At 42.7% G+C, this 17,741-nt stretch overlaps 1 protein-coding gene across 2 annotated transcripts in view; it reads left to right on the plus strand.

Moving 5' to 3' along the window:
• Nucleotides 1-255: 255 nt before the first annotated feature.
• Nucleotides 256-17,741, plus strand: part of ARID4B (AT-rich interaction domain 4B) — an 87,716-nt gene continuing 70,230 nt past the window's right edge. For both annotated transcript variants that reach the window (XM_035320535.1, XM_035320536.1), the window contains exons 1-2: nucleotides 256-584; nucleotides 1,267-1,328. In XM_035320535.1, coding sequence (XP_035176426.1) covers nucleotides 1,323-1,328 — 6 coding nt within the window. In that variant the 5' untranslated portion in view covers nucleotides 256-584; nucleotides 1,267-1,322. The remainder of the gene's footprint in view (nucleotides 585-1,266; nucleotides 1,329-17,741) is intronic.

Genomic DNA, 17,741 nt, shown 5'->3' on the forward strand with positions numbered 1-17,741 from the left:
GCCCCGGCCCCGCGCGGCGGCCACGCGCGGTGCGCGCTGGGATGTGTAGTCCACGCCGAGCGGCCGCTCGCTGAAGGAACCGGGGCGGGAGGCGCGGGAGGACTGCGTTACCCGTGAGGCTCCGCGGCGCCGAGTCTCGGTTTCCACAGAAGAGGAGAAAAATGACGTCAGTATTTCCGACGCGGCGGCCAATGGGGCCGGAGGGGGGGCGGGCCGTGCGGGCCTGGGCCCAATGGAGGTAGGCGGGGAGAGGGGCGTGGCCCGTCCCGTCCGGCCGTCAGTCAGTCGGGCGGTCGGTGCGGGAGGGGGAGGGGGAGCGAGAGGCTCGGAGCCCAGCGCTCAGCGCCGCCGGCTCCGCGTCCGCGCCCGGGTGCGGGCGGCACGGGTCGGCCCCGCCGCGCGAGCCCAGCCGTTGGCGGAGCGGGGGCCGAGGACACCCGAGGGGGAGCCAGAGCCGCGGGCGGCGGCAGAAGCAGCAGCAGCAGCAGGAGGAGGAGGCGGCGGCGGCGGCGGCTTCGCCCCGTTCCTTTCCCTCCCCCCCGCCGCGGGTCGGGGGAGTCGCGGGCGGGCGCCGCGGAACAAAGGTACGGGCGGCCGGGCGGGGAGCGAGCCCCGGGCCCCGCGGCGGCGGGGGGCGGAGGGCGGCGGGGGGGGGGCCGGGGGGGCAGGCGGGGGGGGGGGGGGGAGGAGCCGCCGCGATCCGGAGCCGCCGCGATCCGGAGCCGCAGCCCCTTACAAAAGCGGGTGCCCCCCCCCGGGTCCTCCCCCCCAGCCTGCTGCCCGCACTCTTCCTCGTACAATGGAGGCAGGGCCTCCCCTCCCCTCCTCCCCCCCCGCCGCCAAGTGCGGGGGGTCCCGGCGCTGAGAGGAACGTCCCCCCCCGGCCCCCCCCTCCCCGTCCCTTCTCCTCTCGGGGGCTGCAGCGCCCCGGGGGGGGCGGCCCCGAGGCCGTGTGCGCCCCCCCCGGCCCCAGCGCCGTGCGGCGGGAGGCCGGCGGCGGGTTGTTGTTGTGGCAAGTTTCTCCTCCTCTGACAGAAATGGCGTCAGCGGCGGCGGGCGGCAGCGGGCGGCGAGGCAGCGGCCGGGGAGGGGCGCGGGGGGGAGCGGGGCAGCGGCGGAACGGCGGCGTGGGGGGGGCTCGGGGAGGCGCCCCCCAGCCTTTAAGCCTTCCCCCCCCCGGCCCCTGAGCCCCCCGCTCCGCTCGCCGCCGCCGGCCCCGCCTCCCCTCCCCCGCCCGGTGCCTCAGCGCTTTGTTTTAAATTCCAGGTCCGGCCTCGGCCGCTCAGCCCCCGCCGAGGCTTTTACCGCAGCCTGAGCTCATCATGAAGGTAAAGCGCCCGTTCGCGGGGGGGGAGGGGGGAGACGTCCGTGAGGAGACGTCCGGCGGTCTGTCTGTCCGGCGGTCGGTCGGTCGGTCGGTCGGTCAGTCCGTCCCGGGGTGCTCCCCCCCGGTGGAGGAGGACATGGCTGCCTGCCGGGGGGGAGCGGGGCCGCTCGGCAAAGTCGCCGGAGTTCGGCTCCCGTAATCCGGAGGCGATCGGGGAGGATCGCCCGGGAGAGGAGCTCCGCAGTGGAGCGAGCCATCGCTGGAAGACGCAGAAAGGCTTCCCGACCCGCTCGGGTTTTCCTCTGGGTGCATCGTCGCAGCTCGTTTTTTTCCCCGAGCCTTTCTCGTCTCTTTCTTTTTCACGCGTCGGGCAAGTGTTACAGGAAACAAAGCGTGTCAGCGGAATAGCGTGATTTGCTCTGTGCGGAAAGGATCTGCGTACCCCAAAATAGTTAGGAACAGCCGGCTCTGATAGCCTTTTTGTCGTTTTGCTGAGGATGGCTCACCTGAGCTGCTGTCTATGTGGCTGTAGCCCCCCCCCCCAGGATCTGTAATTCAGCTCTGGGTCTTGCTGGGCTGCGGTAAACCTTGCTTCAAAATACCACAAATCTTATCAAAAACAATTGTTACAAACCTGTGGTACATCATCTCATTGGTATTTTTAATAAAAAAGAGCAGTCTGTCTATGGGGTCCTGCACTGTTAGTTACGCTACTGTCTGGCAGTGAGTATTATGTAAAATATGTACTAAAAGCTGTATTTACAGCTGGAAACGGTAAATGATACAGATCGCTTTAATTTCTAGATGGATCTTAGTTGCTGAGCTGCAAGATAAGTCTTTCTATAGAGCTGGTAAAGGTTCAGCATGTGTGTTGTTTTTTTTTTTTTTATCCCCTTTGGTGATTTAATGACAGTATCTTTTAAAAAATCAAGTTTTAATTGCACTCTATGCTTTTCTTAAGTAAGCGTTAAGATCTAAAATACTGCACATCTCTTCCTCATTAAAAGTAAACTATATGAATTTACAACAACAGGCTGCCGATGTAGTGTGATACGGAGCTTTCCAAATGTGGCTCATTGCCTGCTGGGGTTGTAGGAGATGGAAGCAAGAGAAATAGGAGGCAGTATAGAGAGCTTTTTTTTTTTTTTTTTTTTTTTTTTTTAACCTCAGAAGGAAAAACACTTATTTAAATGACAGCTAAATTTACATACATTTCTAATATTCTTTTTTCCATGTAAACAAGTTGTACAGTTACCATAGAGATTAGGCTCAGATACTCCGGTTATAGAGCCGTGTAAGTGTGGATAGATGGATGGGAGGATGAGGAGGTCGGATTGTAAGTGGGAATACAAAGTGCTCTGTGAGATAATGATAATGCCCCACTTCAGGCTGAATTGAACATGTAACAAATACTTAAATCTTAAGTAACATGCAGAAACCTGTTAAGTCATATTTAAGGGAAAAAAAAGGCCCCAGTATACTTATCCTTCTGTAAGATTTCTGCTGTTACTGCATTTTTATTTATTTTTAAAATCTGGACGATGGCCAGGGTGTTCAAATGCTGATTTTAAGTCCATGCTTTTTTGTAATTTGTGTGTAGCATTGCATTTATATATGCTTGAGAGAGCTCCAAGTACTTTATTTACTGTGCCTTGTACTGTTAACTGGGGTTAATCTGTAATTCATTACATGGGAACTGTATTTACTTGTTACAATGAAACTTTTAATGGAAGCGTAGCTCAAGAGAAATTTCTAAGATTCAACTGTCTTTCCAATACCATTTTTTAAGATTTTGGGAATAATGCAATTCAGCATGACTTTCTGCCTGGCTTAAATTTGCAATTAATTTGCTAAGCCTGCAAGGATACAAGTTAGTTCAGTAAGCAGCAAGGGAGAATGCTTAGGAAAATGACTGGCTTTCTGTTGGTACCGCACAAAGTAACATTGACAGTATTGGATCGAGATACTGTTTAAATATGGCTGTGTTTTTTTGTGCTTTTTTTTTTTTAAAGTTATTGGAAGAGTATTCCTCAAGGACACTTCAGCACACAGAGAATTTAATGCTTTAAGGCCCGGTCTTAGTTTGAGTCTGTGGGCTGCAGACTGCACAACTGAGGCCCCGGTTTCGGTTGGTGCCTTGGTCGTTCTTTCGGGTGCGGACGGTGGTTTGTCCCAGCGCACAAAGTGTTAGAACTGGGCTCCTTCTCTGTGTCTTTGTCTCTGTGGGTGAACTTGAACACCTCATGTAGCTTTACTGACTCATTTTTTCAATCTGTGTACTATAGATAGAATGTTTATCATGCTTTGTAAAACAAAGCGAGGTATGTTTAGGAAGAGTGCCAAGTCATATTGATGGAAAGCTGTAAGTCAGTCGTCATCTTGCCTTTTGGAACCCTCTGAGACAGCAGAGGGGCGCTGCCTGCTAAGCCATTGCCACCTCCAAAGCCGCCGGCATAATTGTTCTCCCCACAGTAAGCCAACGTAATTCAAGTCGATGAAGTCCCTTGTATAAATTAGTAACTTTAGCCTATTACGTAGGCCTTCTGTGGACTGCAAAGACCATTTGGAGACAGTCTTAAAATATCTTGAAGTATATCTTACAAGGAGTAAACAAATCTTGGGAAAATCGTGCATGTTATTGTGATGCTCTACTAAATCTGTCTTCTTGCATTGAACTACCTCTGATAGTCATTAATACACTTATGTAGATAACGGCTAGGACGACTCATATGTTGGAGTGATTTTTTTTTTCTTGTTAAACTTGGGTACCTTCTGCATAATGTCGTTTTGCGTTCTGTGTGCTTTGGAAGCTTGCAGAATCCTTTTGATTATTTAAAAACTAATTGCGTGCCATCAAATTACTACCTACTAAGTAGATTGTAAAGTGCATATAAAAACATTATTATGGTTTGTTTTTATTTTTTCCTGGAGTCAGGAAATAAATTCCAGGAAAGCAAAGTTTTTGCTTTTAAAGAAAGAAACACATACAAACTCAGTTTCGATCATGACTAAACACTAAATGTTCATGATATTTTTTAATATCTACTATAGTATTTGCTTAAAATGTAAATAGGTGAATGAAGGCAGTATACCCACTGTAGTTAAAACGTTCACTGCTGACTGGCAATAAAAATAATAAACATAACAGAAGCTAGAGCAATGCGCTGTAAGTAAAGTGATGTGGTATGGTGGCTTAAATGTTTTTAAGTTATTTGTGTGTTAATGTTTTTCAGTCTTCAAAATATGAAATATTAGTGATGGTATATAGTTCTTTTGATGGTATATAGTTCTTTTAGTTCTTCTTATAGTTCTTTTATTCTTTTATAGTTCTTTTATAGTTTTTTAGTTCTTCTTATAGTTCTTTTAGATGGTATATAGTTCTTTTTGGTAGCTCTAGGTGTTTCTGAGTGCATTTGTCACACTGACAAATTAAGGAAGCACTGTGTGCAGTTCGTGGTGTGTTTTCTTGTTTGTTTTTAATTCATTATGAATTTACATTACAGTAGTATTCCTAGTGACCTCTCTAGCTCTACATGGAGATGATTGCTGCGCACTGATGCTGTAACCACTTTCACTTAAAGCCAGTCGGTCTGCTGCTCTTGTTCTCCGCCAGTGTGGCAGAGGACAGAAGCAAATTATCTAGTATATTTTTCAGTCTTTAATTTCCAACTTCGAGAGTGAGACAGCTGAAAGTCCAGTTGCTCTTATGCAGGCTGGAAACTAGTCGTGGAAGGTGGTGACCTTTCACTTTCTGGTTAACTATTTGAATTTCCTCAGAAAAGGGCACTTACAGAGGAGGATTAAGTACCATTAGAGTAGTTCTTGTGTTGGAGGGAGGAAAACAGGTAAGTCTGAAGAGGTGGTTTTCCCCTGTCATTTGTTTTTGCACGATGAAAAATGATCTTAAATTCTGTCCTGATGTTCCAGTTTGAACAAGTGATCAGAGGCAGTTATTGACTTCCTCATGCTTGCATAATTATGTAGAAAGGAAAGCAAACACCACTTGCACCAAGCAATTACAAGTCATGTTGGAATAATCTAAGCTATTTTGAAATGGGATATTTGCACTTTTGAAATGCTAATCTTAGTATATTTTACAGTGGCTGAACAACATGGAAGTCTGGAATTCAAACCTGCATGTTTAGTATGTGTCTGTTCAGTAGTTGAATGTGTTGATAAGGACTCCAAAGTTAATTAGACTACCTGGTGGGAAAGAAGGCCGTTAGACCGAGAAGACCAAAGTCGTAATAAACTACAGCAATGGGAAAAGTTGATTTAATTGTATTGTTGTCTTCCAGCTGGGTGAAGGGTTTTTGGATCAACAGTCTGATAGCAGCGTAACTACTGCATCAGGATGCTGTCTAAGAAAAATGTTAGCAGACAGAATAATGAATATGCAGATCTTCGCTAGACATTTTAGGATGCTTATTCAGTGTGGTATACATCTAGTGCAGAAGTATGCTGTGATACACTTGGTATGTATTTTTGAAGAAATTCTGCACTCTAGTTGAGAGGTCTTTCAAAACAAAATGCAATCTTTTTGATGTATGAAGCCTTACAAGCATTGTCAAATACAAATACTCGGTCTGAATGTTTCACTGGTCATATAAACTGAAAAAGGGATTAATTCCAGAAAGGTGGACATGATGCATACCACTGCTGCAAACTGGTTGCAATCTTTTGTTCAAATCCTCCAGATACACACTTTTTTTTTTTTTTTTCTTAGAAGTGGATGGTTTTATAATAGGCTGAAAAATAAAAAATACGGAGCGTTTGAGATCTCCTTTGGAAAAGGTAACGTAGATTTTATGGGAATATACGGAGTCTAAATTTCCTTGGCACCCTAATGTGATACAGAGCCATGCAAATGCTAGATTGTTTATCAGTTCTGTGCGTACTTGGAAGTGGTTAACCCATTGTGAAATGCAGTAGTAGCTTCTCTGCAGTTGTTACTATAATGGGCCTTTCAGCTATTTTTACAAAACCGCACAAATCTGAGTAAGTATGGATCTTGATCTGCTCCTGTCTGAAGTATGATTCAGGTCACAGCTGGGAAACGTTAGTGAGTTGGGGTTTGTACTGCTGCTTGCTTTTTAGTTGATGTGCTTCAGTAACAAATATTTCCCTTCTGCCTTTCCTGTTTAGCACTTCCAGAGCTGTCCAGTTACCGTGCTTGCTACTGCTCCCTGGGCATTAGCTTGTGCAATGGATTTTTAAAGACTTTTAGAAGGTTTCAACAGGCCTCCAGGGAAATAAGGAAACTTGTTTAGCCCTATGCATAAAGTAAATGTTTAGTGATAAAAAACATGTTAGAACAATTATTTAATAAGGTTTTGATGTAAAATCATATATATATATATATAATTGGTTAATGAGAAGATTTTTCGAGGGATCCAAGTATGGAAAAGACTGCAAGCTACTTTGATATTCTGTCCTTGACAAGATGGCTATTTTCCTTCCGAATAATAGTTTGAACCAGGGAAGAAATTCAAGAAAGAGCTATTGTGTGTGCTGTGTGCTTTTTTTTTTTTTTTTTTTTTTTTTTTTTTAACTTGGAAGCCAGCGTGTAAAGCAGTCTTGACCTGTTTAGCAAGAAGTGTTTGTAGGCAAGCTCTGGAAAGGCAGCTGTTAGACTGTCAAGGCAGGGTGGTGGAGGGTGTTGCTGAGTTACCTATGGAGAGGGCTGACGCCACCAGCCTGCGTTACGTGCGACCACCGCACACCAGTGACTTCCCAATTTAGAATCCATTAACCGCAGTTGCATACGGAGCCCTACTGTGGGCTTCCCTGACCCCATGGGGAGTGAGTACCTTGCAGGTTTTTGTTACAAGCTAAGCAGAAAGTCATACCCAACTGTGAGAAGCCAGTTGCCTTGCTGCGAGCAAAAGCCATAGGCATCTCCCGTTAACCCGGAGTTACCGTTTGCTCCTGTTGCTGCTGTCTTTGAGGCAGTGCTCTGTGGGTCAGTATGCTGAAGAAAAGACCTCTAGGCATCCAGCACTCCCACATTACGTAGCCTTTATGGTGACTTCTGCAGACCACCCTGAGTAGCATGCTCTTTAGAGAGAGCCTCATCGGTTGCGATTTAAGCTAACTGTGATGCAGATGTACCAGCTCTATGGATCTCTCTTGTCGAGCAGATCACACCGGTTGGTCGGACTAACTGGTGAATAACACTAGGGGTTCTTGGGTAGGAGAGCGAGCCTGAGCTTTTTCTCATTGTTGAATCCGTTGCTTAGTCCCCTACCAACCTACCCCAAAGTTTTTGTTTTCATAAGCAGTTTGCCAAATTAAGCTTGTGCAGTCAGTGAAGGAATATAGTCTTGTCTTCCTCTTCCACTCCTGGAAGATTCTTGCTTTCCTTTGTGCCAGCACCATTTGTGTGGTCCTGAGGTAGGCTGAATCAATCTGAAATCAGCTCAGCAATCAAGTATATGTATTCCTCAGCTACAGCAGCATGACCTGTCTGTTCCCTAACATTTGGACAGAGGAAGGAGGGAGAGGAAAGCAGAAGTGCACCCAGACTGATTTAGAGTGGCTTTAGCTGCTTGTGAACACACCTTCTTCCCCATCCATCTGCCAAGTTAGCAGTTTGTAGTCACAAGGCTAAATGTTTTGTAAATTGTCTCTATGTGAAATTGTCATAGAGGTTTTTCTAGGCTTGCTTACTAGCTAGAACAGCATGCTTTTCCAGAGGCTTGACGTCCGTGTTTTCTAGAAGGTATTGAATTAAGAAGACTAAATGGAATTGGTGATGCGCTTTGAAGGTGATGAATAAAACTTTATTTTGCTATGATAAACACTGATGTCAGGTTCAAAAGATGGGGAGGTTTTAAGTAGAGTTAGAATTAGACACAGAAAAAGAAAATATTTTAAGTCTTTTTTTGAGGAAGCCATCTTAAGCTTTACTTCCCCTGTCATGTCTGTCCCCTCCTCCCCCATTACAAGTTTTTATTCAATGCTTGGAAAAAATATCATCAATAATAGTGTCGTCTTTGCTTTTTTCCCCAAGCTGGAGGAAGAGTTGGTATATAATTTCCTGCAGAGTGAGATTCAAAAATACTAAATTCCTGTCCTGTAAAGGTGACAATCTTCATGGAACTAGCATCTATGTTAATACATCCTGACGATAGGTATTTTTACCTGCTGAGGGAAGGTTGTGCTACTCTTATTCCAAATAAAAACACTTGGAAACAATAATCTGGGGAGAAATTATACCAGTCTTACTTTGATGAAGGAATGAAGGTCAAGGTTTTGATTCTTTTAGTGTTAAAAAGGCCTGTGTATATGTGAGTGGGTTAGTGGAGACTGTGACGGTCAGGAGTTACACCAGTTGGAGACGGTAAGAGGAAGTAAGGCATATGAAGCCTTCTGCTTATTAACCGAAACTTGATGCAAAAATTTGGACGTTTAGTATTTTATTTTTGAAGAACTGGGGCTCTCCTCAAGCTTTTGTCTCAGATCCTTCCCCCTTTTGTTCTTAGACACCCTTCTGACACGTTATCGTTCATTGTTTCGTCGGTCCTTTTAAGGGCAGCGAAAAGTAATTTGACTTCAGCGAAATTCTGGTCCAAATATGTCTGATAGAAGCTTTCAGCTGGTAATAAATAACCTAATAGGGAGTAATTTTCTTGCTTGTTTGTTTTTCACATTCTCTTCTGATCTGAAAAAAATGTTTCAGTTTGTGGCAGGGCAACCCGATCCACGGTGATAATTTTTTTCCTTTAGATTTCCAGCTATCCTCTCATCAGGATGCTGTTAGTGCTAAATCTCTTATTTGTATATTTAAAATAGTCCGCTTCCTGTTTTCTAAAAAATAAATGCAGCATACGTACTTCTACGGTCACAAAGAATGCTTTAAATTAATTTATAATGGTGGAAGATAGACCTCACAATATCTTATGTGAGTGTATCAGTGAAAGAATATTCGCTTAATCTTTGTTAATGCTGTGATACTTGGGTTAATAAAACTTCTCTTTCCGTGAGAAATAATAAAGGGTTGAGAAGTTTTGGAAATCAGATGATACTATGCTTGCATTTCAGAATTCAGGAATTTCTAATGGAATATGTGTTTTGACTTCTGCTGCACTGCTTATTGAAAGATAGATGATGCTGTAATATTAAACCAGTGTTGCCCAAATTTTATCTCTAAACTCAGAGATAATATATAATTCTTTTTTTTTTTTTCTGCCATAAATATAAAAGTACTTTTAAAAACATAGCAGTAATTTTATGTTTCCTCTTTTATTTCTTCATAAGGTTGTCATGCTAGCTAGGCATCAAAGAAAACAGTGAAGTACTTTGGCATAAGTTAGACCACATTATAGTTTAAAGATCGGAGTATGATATGTACCAGTGCATTGCTGCCTGGAACAGAGATGAAGAGGGAGAAAAAAATTCCACTTGAAGTAATTTCCATTTTGTGGATGCAGACTCATTCTGAGGTGTTCTTGCAGAACTTTATAATGACAGTCTGCATGCATTTACCTACAGGACATGATTTGGATAGGTTTGTGATGTTTGTGTCTTCTCTGTGGAAATGTCATGCCTATTTTCCTGCTATGTTGGACAGGTTAAAAGACATTTAAATTTGGATTCATTGCTTTACTTACAGATTACTAATACGGCTTTTACATTCTTAAAAATCATGGAGTACAAAAGATGATGTTGCCTGATGATGGACAGTGTTATGTACGTGGGCTGGAATGTGAAGAGTCTATTCTTGATTCATTTTGTAATGAGTGGCTGGGGCTGTTGCTTTAACCGTGTTCCCCGGAGTAATTTAACATTAATTTCCAGAAAGTATTAATGTGGATGCTAGATGTCTATCTGCAGTAAGTCAGATTTTATTTCTTGATAATTCTTTGGCTGCTGAGCCAATATTCTGATTTCAGTTTACTTTGCCTGCTGTTAGCCAAAATGTATGGATTACTGTTAAACAAACTTCACTGTATTAAAATAAATCTCTTACTGATTTCATACGTTGACTTTTCTTGGGCAAACCAGTGTATATATTTCTATATATACACCTGCTGGCGTAGGGTGATTCAGGTTTTTAGAGGCAAGTGAACTGAATGGGTTCTTTTACATTCCATATAGTGAGAAAAAATCTCTTTTGATGACAGCGTAATAATAGTGTATCAATGAAAAAGAGGTACGTGTCTATCCCCAGAGGAAAGATTTTTTTTCTCCATTGGTAATGCATGTGGCATTAGCAGCGTCTAGATAGCAACTCAGGTGGTAGTAGGTCATCTTTAAATGCGAGGAAGGCTGGTTTTTGCTAGGGAATATATACACATATATATGTTTGTATCCCTTCAGGGGCACTGATTTCAGTTCAGTAAAATAAGTAGACTTCTAAGTACAGTTTTGCATTAAAAAAGAGAACAATCGTACCTGTTTCTGACTGGAAAAACTTGTTGTGCAACAGCACTTAACTGAATATTTGCAATGGTGCAATAAAATCTTAATTATGGCCTGACAATAACTATCAAACATAGCATCTATTATGTGGCATAAAAATCTTTCACGATACTTAAGCTGGTCTAATGGAGTTGCTCCATGTGTGTGCAGCATATTTACTCAGTTGGATTTCTAAGGAAGCAAATCAGTTTTTGTTGTTTTGTTTTGTCAGAGAAATGTCAGAAAAAAAGGAAAAGCGGTAAGCTTTGGGTGCTCCACTCCATGCGGCTCCAGACACAGGTCTAGGTCCTTGCTGCCTTACTGCTGTAGCTGTATCTATATATCCTCATGATGCTTGTTCATAATTGAACTCTGAAAGAAAACATACCCTGAAATACTGGAATGCAAATGTCCCGTGCTCACAAGACAACTCCTTGGTTTCAAAGGAACTGCATCATCTTTTCTTTTACCTGGCAGTTTCTCCTCACGCAGCCGTTGTGCCCGCTGACCCATCTCCCAGCTCAGCACCCGAAGGAGGCTGTGGGCCATGTGCCGATGGCTCGGGAGTGCCTCTGCAGACCTTGTAGCCAGGTGTGCCGCCCCTGGTAGCGGTGATGTTCAGTGTTCCTGCGAAAGCAAGGATGAGGGTGGGCTGATCAGTCCCACGGTACTGCTGGAAGATGAGGGCTCTGAGCCGTGTGTTTCAGGATTTCTCTCTTACTCATTATCTTCCTAAGCTTGGGGGGGGAAAAAAAAAAAAAAAAACACACCACCATGCCTGTTGTTAGTCATAAAAGTAATTAATAACAGTTTCATTGAGGTATATCACTGACAGCGTAACCTGTGGATTTGGCAGGCACACGGGTGCTTTACTGGTGGGCGCTGCCAGAAAGCCGCGGTGTCCCAGGGACCTCGTGGGATGCCTCCCGTTGAACTCCAGAGCACAGGGCATGGTTTTGTGTGGGCAGCAATGGTAAAATTGTTGAGATGCAGTAGACCTGGATAGACTATTTTTCTCTTTCACTTCCATAATCCTAAGTGTTACTTCTGGAAAAGAGGCTAAAAAAAAAAAGGTTTTAGCATAAGAGGCTTAAAGACTTTAATAAATAACTGGGCTTTATAGAATAGCTTCAGCACATTTGAAAGTAGTGAATATAGTCTTATATCACCTGTGCAACTTAAAAAAAAAAAGTACTCTCTGTTCCTTGGTATGTCAGAGGTTTTTGTGGAATCATAGCAAGGATCTTTCCTTAAATAGCCCCTCCCTGGAAATGGCTGCCATTAGTCACAGGCTCAGCCAGCTGAAGATGTTTTGGAAACAGGTGCAGCAATGAGTAGCCAAAGAAGCCGAAGCATTCTGGGTAATTAAATGAGATAAAAGGTATGAACCAAGCACTTAATGTTCTTTGGCACATAGACTTTTGAAAGGTAGCCTTGTTGAATGCTAGCTGCTTGCATACACTGTTTGTACAGCACTAAGGTGGAGTTTTCATTTTCTGCATAGCACGCTTGCATCTAAGCTGTGTTAAAGCTATTCAGAATTATGTGGTACTTGATGATTCTCTTTTTAAACCTGCCTTCAAGTGGTTAATTATTTTTCCTTTTTTAGCGTCTGTGTTACTTTTAATGTATGTGTTCCTGGTTTGCTACAGGTATTTCACCGACAGAATTATTGAAAGGGTTTTCAAGTAGTAGAAGTTAGTTGGACTGGAAAAGCTTGCACCTCTGATTTGGATATTGCTTTGTTGGTTATATCTAGTTTCTTTTTAAAACCCCCAGCCTCCTCTCTCAAGCCCAAAGCTTGAATACTGAACTCTTTGCATATAGATGGAGAACTTCCTATGTCTGGAAGACAAATGCTGTTGTGTGGAGGGATGAAAAGAGCAACTTTCATGTAATATCTTTGTTACTAACCAAGCAGAAATATTTTGTCAGTAGTAGTTTGTGAAAATGCTTTGAGATGACGTGGGGAGTTAATACATGCTCTTACATTGGATTTCTTCAAGTTAGGAATTGTGTTCCTATAAGTTTGGAAACTAATAAAATGAATTCATAGAAAAATATTCCTAAATAAGTGCTGTAGTTTTTATAGGGGGGTTGGAGGGAAAAAATAAAAATGATGGATTTAACATTTCAGTTAGATCCCTTCACCCATCTAAAATTGTACTGAGTTACATACGTCTTCTGAAGGAAGACATGGACCTGACATTTATTTCTGTTAGTACAGGCAGAGTAGGATATGCAGGTAAGTAGTATGGCTTTGTACTTCCCCAAGCCATACCACAGATCTTGGCAGCTAGATCCAAAAGAATTGTTTGCTTTTCCAGTAGAAGGCTCTTGCACTTACTGAATTTACTTTTCCTGGTGCTAATTTTCTTTGAAAGGATAAGAACACTTGAAAGACCCTTGGTACTGATACCGATCAGAGCCTCCGTGAAAAGTTTAAGCCAGTGTTTTGTCCAGAGGGTCTGAGTGCACTGGACTCAAACTTAATTCATAAGGTAAAATGCATGTGAGATGTGTTCAGTTTATTTGGGAACATTTTTGAGACTCAAAATCAAATTGCTTCACTCTGAACTGACATGGGTTTGGAAACAGATTCTCATCCTGTTATAAGCAGTGTATTTAAAGAGCTGTAGGAAGTGTGCGCTGTATGCAAGGCTGTGGATAGGTCCCTGGGTAGTTCTTGTTTCAGCTGGGTGATCACACAGCTGACCATGGGTAGAACGAGCTTTTCTGAGATGTATGGAGAAGTGTTTTCTCTTTTTGCTCTTATGGCTGTTGAACTTGGCTATGTGTTGAGGAGATTTGTGCCCTAAGAGCATGCCGGGACAGCCCTTTAAGAAGCACAGGATATAGTATCTTTTTAGGAGGCTGCAAACTGGGGAGGGGAATGCAAAAGTTAGATCTGAGATATTCTTGATTCTTTCCTTAGACTCACATAGGAAGTGAAGTTTGAAATACAAATTATTTGATTCATTTGGAGGAGTTAATCTGTTGGAGGTTATTTTTTCCCTTACTCCTCTCTTTCAGCATTCATGGAGAGAGTTTGTTTTCTTCAATTGCGTGAAAATAAATAATGGTTGAGTTAAAAATTACTTAACAGTTTGGGGAACCATCCTTCTGAAAGAAAATTGCACTGTAAAAAATAATTGTCTGTACTTTTATGGCAAAATACTATGCTAGTGAAAGCAGTTTGTTCAGTAGAATATTGTGCCACAGCAAGGCTATGAACATCACCCACAGTAGCTTAGTCAGAAGGTGATCTGAATTATGGGTTGCTTTGTGCTATGAGAAAGACGTACTGGGATTTATTTTGGGGTTAACTTCAGGTTTACTTGTTTCTTCTCTTGGGATGTTTAAAGTGCAGTGTTGTGCAGAGATGCCTGTGCATGGGTTATAATTCCCCCCCCCCTTTTTTTTTAAAGGTAAAGTACTTTACTAATTTCCATGCTGCCCCAGCTAAGCTACTTCCCATGCCCAGATTAGTTGACATCCATATTCTGCAAGGTTGTGAATATGGCAACAGTGGCCCAATAGATGCTGGTTAAAAAAAAAAACACCAATAGACCTAATGGAAAATAATTCTATTTCTTTGTTCTTCCAGGCTCAGAGAGCTGGTTATGTATGTATTGAGCTGTACTCTTAACCGATCCACTCACCAGGAGCTTACCCAGCCATTCTTTAGGAGTGGCAGGCTAAACTTCATTTGGATCTGTGTCAGTGCTGCTTGGGTACTTCTGAATAGTGCAAGTATGTGTGTAGTATGCTCAGATTTCACTTCTCTTCAACCTTGCTTGTGCCTAGCTCCAAAAGCTGTCTTCTGAGTGTCTTAAAGCAGTGGTTTTCAACCTGTCGTCTGTGGGTGCCTGGTATTTTGCTGAAGATCAGTGTAGATCTTTTCTGATTTGCAAAGATGTCTCCAGGTCTGTTAGTTATTCAGGAGCCTCTAGCTCTCTTAGAATTTGGGGTCAAAATCAGTACATGGAAAAGTTTGAAAAAAAACTTTAATGCAACTGTCCTTTTGTAACTATATTTACTTACATTTCTTTATTTCTGCCCTTTTTCTGTCTACAGAGTCATAGGTACCTTACATTTGTGTGTGTGTTTTCTTCCCCTCCGCTTTCTTGCTCAGAGAGGAAGCTTAGGAATTAGACTGTTTTGAAAGGTGTAGTATCTTCCCTTATAGATGCACATACTTGCATTGTAGCAGGGCTGATAGGCAGTTCAAGCAGGGTAGAACGTACTCCAAACATTGTAAAAAGATGGATGCGATCTCTGCTGCACTAGGCTTAAAGTACTACTGATGTTTTCTATATGTATAGTGTATGCTATTAGTGTCTTAACTAATGTGATTTTAAATGAAATAATCGTTTATTAGAAAAATAACTCTCTTTATAGGAAGCTTGGAGAGAAAAATCAATATTTCTTCAGTGTAGAAAGGGAAAAAAAAACATAGGAAAGAATGGTCTGCCGAAGACACTGAAAAATAAATCTAGAATGTACCACACGGAATACCTGGAATCATTAGTTAAAATATCAGAGGAAGGCTTCTGCAGCATGCGTTATACTGCAAGCTCTGGAGATCTGTGTAAATCTTTCTATTGAAAAAGCATTTTTGAAATTGAAGGTCTTGTAGCAATGTACCAAACCTGGGACAGAAATAACTGAAGCAGCGCTTGTTTGGACAGCAGGAGTATGGCATAGGCATGCAGTTGTTTAGTGATGTGACTGTTTTCCCCCCAGCTAGAATTAGGGGAAGAAGAAACAGGTGTTGTTGCTTGCAGTCTTCCATGTCCTGTTCCTGATGGATCCAAGGATCCTGCGTGTTAATGGATATGAAAATAAACGTGTTTTGGGGAAACTGGCTAGTGAAGTCTTCACTTTGGGATGGGGGGAAGGATTGCTGTCCTGAGCTTGCAAAGCATGTAAAGAATACACAGACACCTGTGGACATGCTTTACACCTGTAAAGAATAATGCTTTTAATATCCACGTGCCGAAACTTGCACTGCAAAAATAATAGTGGTCAGGATAATGTTTATTTACATACTTCCCCCCTATAGGTATATATTTTAGTGTCTAGAAAATCAGCCACTATCTGCAGTTCTTTAAAAGGTTTATTTTGTTGGCTTATTTGCCTTTTAATTTCATTCCAGTTTGACTCTGTGTTAACTGTTTCAAACCTCCAATTGTGGCAAAGGGAATTCCAGAAAAGCCAAATACAAGGACGAAGTATTTTTAAGCCAAACTGTTATGCTCTGTGTGTATTAGTTGTTTTACCCAGACGAGATGCATTTTTTAGCTCTTGTGTAACTTTTCCCCCTGGAGACTAAAGCAGAGCAGGTTACTGAGTAGGGATGTGAGGCTAGCTCAGCAGTGAGGATCTGTCAAAATGTTCCAAATGAGGATTCAGTCACACTGAAACTTAAGGAAAAGCCTGCAGATTAGGGTATATCTAGTTGAATTCGGAGATCGTCCAAAACAAATGGAAAAATACTTGAGATTGGCTGTTTTGCAAACTGTAATTCTTAAAAGTTATTGCTGGTGCTGAGCTGGAAGGGAAGACTGTTGGTCTGTGTCTGCCAGATCCGCTGGAGCCAGTGAGGAAATTTGAGGGCAGTTCTGCAGAGCTGCTCAGTGGAGAGCCAAGCAGAGACCAGTCCGAGTGTTCTCAAGTGCATCTTCAGGTACTGCGGCATGTGTCTGCTGGGCCTTACACTTTATCTGAGATGCAAACCACCTATTTGAGGTTGGGGAAAGGGAGAAAAGGAAGCAAAAATCAAGCTGGTGGAGAGAAGAACTTTTTCCTGTAGGTAAGACGTCTTTGTGCTGATTTTGGTGTTACATAGTCTGAAACAGGGACTTAACTAAATACACCTCTACCAAGTCTGAACCCTCTGGAAGAAACTGGATGCAGGAACTGTAATGGATTGGATTATTTGTAGTGGTATTTAATCTTCCTTCAGCTGTTTTCTTTTTTTATAGCAGTGTCAGGCATGAGGTACTTCTCTGTGAAGGGGAGGGAGGAAGCGTGCAGAGCCATGTTCCTGTTACCGTAGCATGTCTGGGAGTGCAGGTGCTGGGTCATATGGTGCTCATGGGCTCCCCAGGGTAGATCCCGGCAGATCTCAGGAGAAAACTGAAGGAATATATTTTCTCCTATTTTGATCTCTTTGCCATTATGGAGGTAAGCTGAAACCAAGGCTTTCTGGATCCAGTGCACTTTGGCAGCTGCCTTGGCTGTTGAAGCTCAGTGCAAGTAAGCTTTATCCTTCCCTGTGCAAGGCAGTGACTTGTTTGGATGCTTGTCCAGTGGTATGGTTCTGGAGAGTTTTCTTGGTCTTTTGTAGGTCTCTGCTTCTTAAACATCTTAAAGATTGTCTCAACGCTGGTCATTGTCTTGGTAGAAGTTCTCTGTAGTCCAGTCATTCAACTTCATACCCCTGGGATGTCAGACCAAGCATATGGTTCTTTTTGACAGGACCAAACCTGTTTGTGAGCTAAGTCAAGTTCCTGTTTTGTGGAAATTCTTTTTTTTTTTTTTTTTAAATCATTTTGAAATCAGTTCTCGGTTTATATTGAACTACTTATTTACAAAAACAGATTATTAAAAATATTTTGCTTGGTTTTACAATATGGTGATAATGGTACTTTGCTAGTTCCATATTAAAAATAATTTTATATGTGTGTGTGTATATATATAAGAATCAGCACTCGGTGTATTCCCACAGGCTGCCCAGTTGGATCAATATTTTTCATCTGAAAAAATGTTTCACTGGAAAAGCTAATACCTGCTTTGTTTGCAAACAGTGTGCAATGGCTATAAAACTTAACATAAACTGTTTTTTTGAGTGCTATCCAAGTAGATTAGACTTTGAATACAAACTTGCATTTGACCTTGCATGTGCTCCAATATTGAAGTGCTTTCAGACAGTTTAAAGCCACTTCAGGAGTTCAGTGGAGCTGTTGGACTGAAAGCTCTTTGTAGATGCCTCAATCTCTGACTTGCA

This window comes from Oxyura jamaicensis, chromosome 3 (genome assembly GCF_011077185.1).
Source record: "Oxyura jamaicensis isolate SHBP4307 breed ruddy duck chromosome 3, BPBGC_Ojam_1.0, whole genome shotgun sequence".
In the NCBI taxonomy this organism is placed as follows: Eukaryota; Metazoa; Chordata; class Aves; order Anseriformes; family Anatidae; genus Oxyura; species Oxyura jamaicensis.